Source organism: Mustela putorius, unplaced genomic scaffold, assembly GCF_011764305.1.
Source record: "Mustela putorius furo isolate JIRA1106 unplaced genomic scaffold, ASM1176430v1.1 tig00001149_pilon_pilon_pilon, whole genome shotgun sequence".
Classification (NCBI taxonomy): Eukaryota; Metazoa; Chordata; class Mammalia; order Carnivora; family Mustelidae; genus Mustela; species Mustela putorius.
In genome coordinates this window covers 844,959-846,027 of record NW_025421595.1, presented here as the reverse complement: position 1 = coordinate 846,027, position 1,069 = coordinate 844,959, and the positions used below count along the sequence as shown (strand labels likewise).

The 1,069-nt window shown below is 37.3% G+C and overlaps 1 protein-coding gene across 1 annotated transcript; it reads left to right on the top strand.

Moving 5' to 3' along the window:
• The first annotated feature begins 266 nt into the window (after positions 1-266).
• On the top strand, positions 267-830 carry LOC123394016 (ras-related protein Rab-9A-like). Its single transcript, XM_045087437.1, has one exon. It carries the CDS (start codon positions 267-269, stop codon positions 588-590), a length of 324 nt encoding a protein of 107 aa, XP_044943372.1. The 3' UTR covers positions 591-830.
• The last annotated feature ends 239 nt before the right edge of the window (positions 831-1,069 follow it).

The following is a 1,069-nucleotide window of genomic DNA, read 5'->3' as shown; positions in this document are numbered from 1 at the left end:
TGTAGGTGAAATGGACCAATTCCTTGAAAGACAGTATATTAGATCTCATAGGAGGAATAGATAATCTGAATAGTTCTGTATCCAATAAACTGATCAATAATTAATTACCTTCCAAAATACAAAGCATCAGACCCAGTTGAGTTCCCTGGTAGTTCCCTACCAAATATTTAATGTAGAAATTATACCCATGCTCTACAATCTCTTCTAGAAAATAGAATTAATATTTCTTAACTCTTTCTTTAAGGCCAACACTACTCTAATATCACATGAAGTCACAAGAAAACTGCAGATCAGTATATATATATTACGCAGATGTGAAAGAGCCCGAGAGCTTTCCTTTCGTGATTTTAGGCAACAAGATCGACATAAGCGAACGTCAAGTGTCTACAGAAGAAGCCCAGGCCTGGTACAGGGACAACGGCGACTATCCTTACTTTGAAACAATCGCAAAAGATGCCACAAATGTCCCAGCGGCCTTTGAGGAAGCGGTTCGAAGAGTGCTTGCTACTGAGGATAGGTCAGACCACCTGATCCAGACAGACACGGTCAGTCTGCACCGAAAGCCCAAGCCTAGCTCGTCTTGCTGTTGACTGTTTAGAGAGGTTGCCTGTGTGATCTAACCAACTCACACACATACACAGAAAAACGCAGGGTGGAGAAGAGAATTAGCATTTGCAGCAATGGATCATCTACTCATAAAATTAAACTAACCATATTGCTGTTTGTTAGTGGGTGGGAGAAGGGACACATCCACTCATGGAAGAATCAATTTACTTAGTAATGGCACCGTACATTTATAAATTGTAATGGTGGTCTGTTAATGTTTAATTTAAATATGTACGTTTACAGAGCTAATAATGAGATGGCCAATACTTTAATTATAATTAAAATAAAACCACATTATTCTTGAAATTATAGCTGCACTACTTTTCTCTTTATAAATTGGAAAACTATATATTTTGGTTTCCCCCACTATCCAAAAGTAGAGTGTTCCTCTAAAATCTTTCACAAGCCAAAATGGTATAGTGCAAAGAAGCAATTATCAATTTATCTGGAAAACATTTTTTTA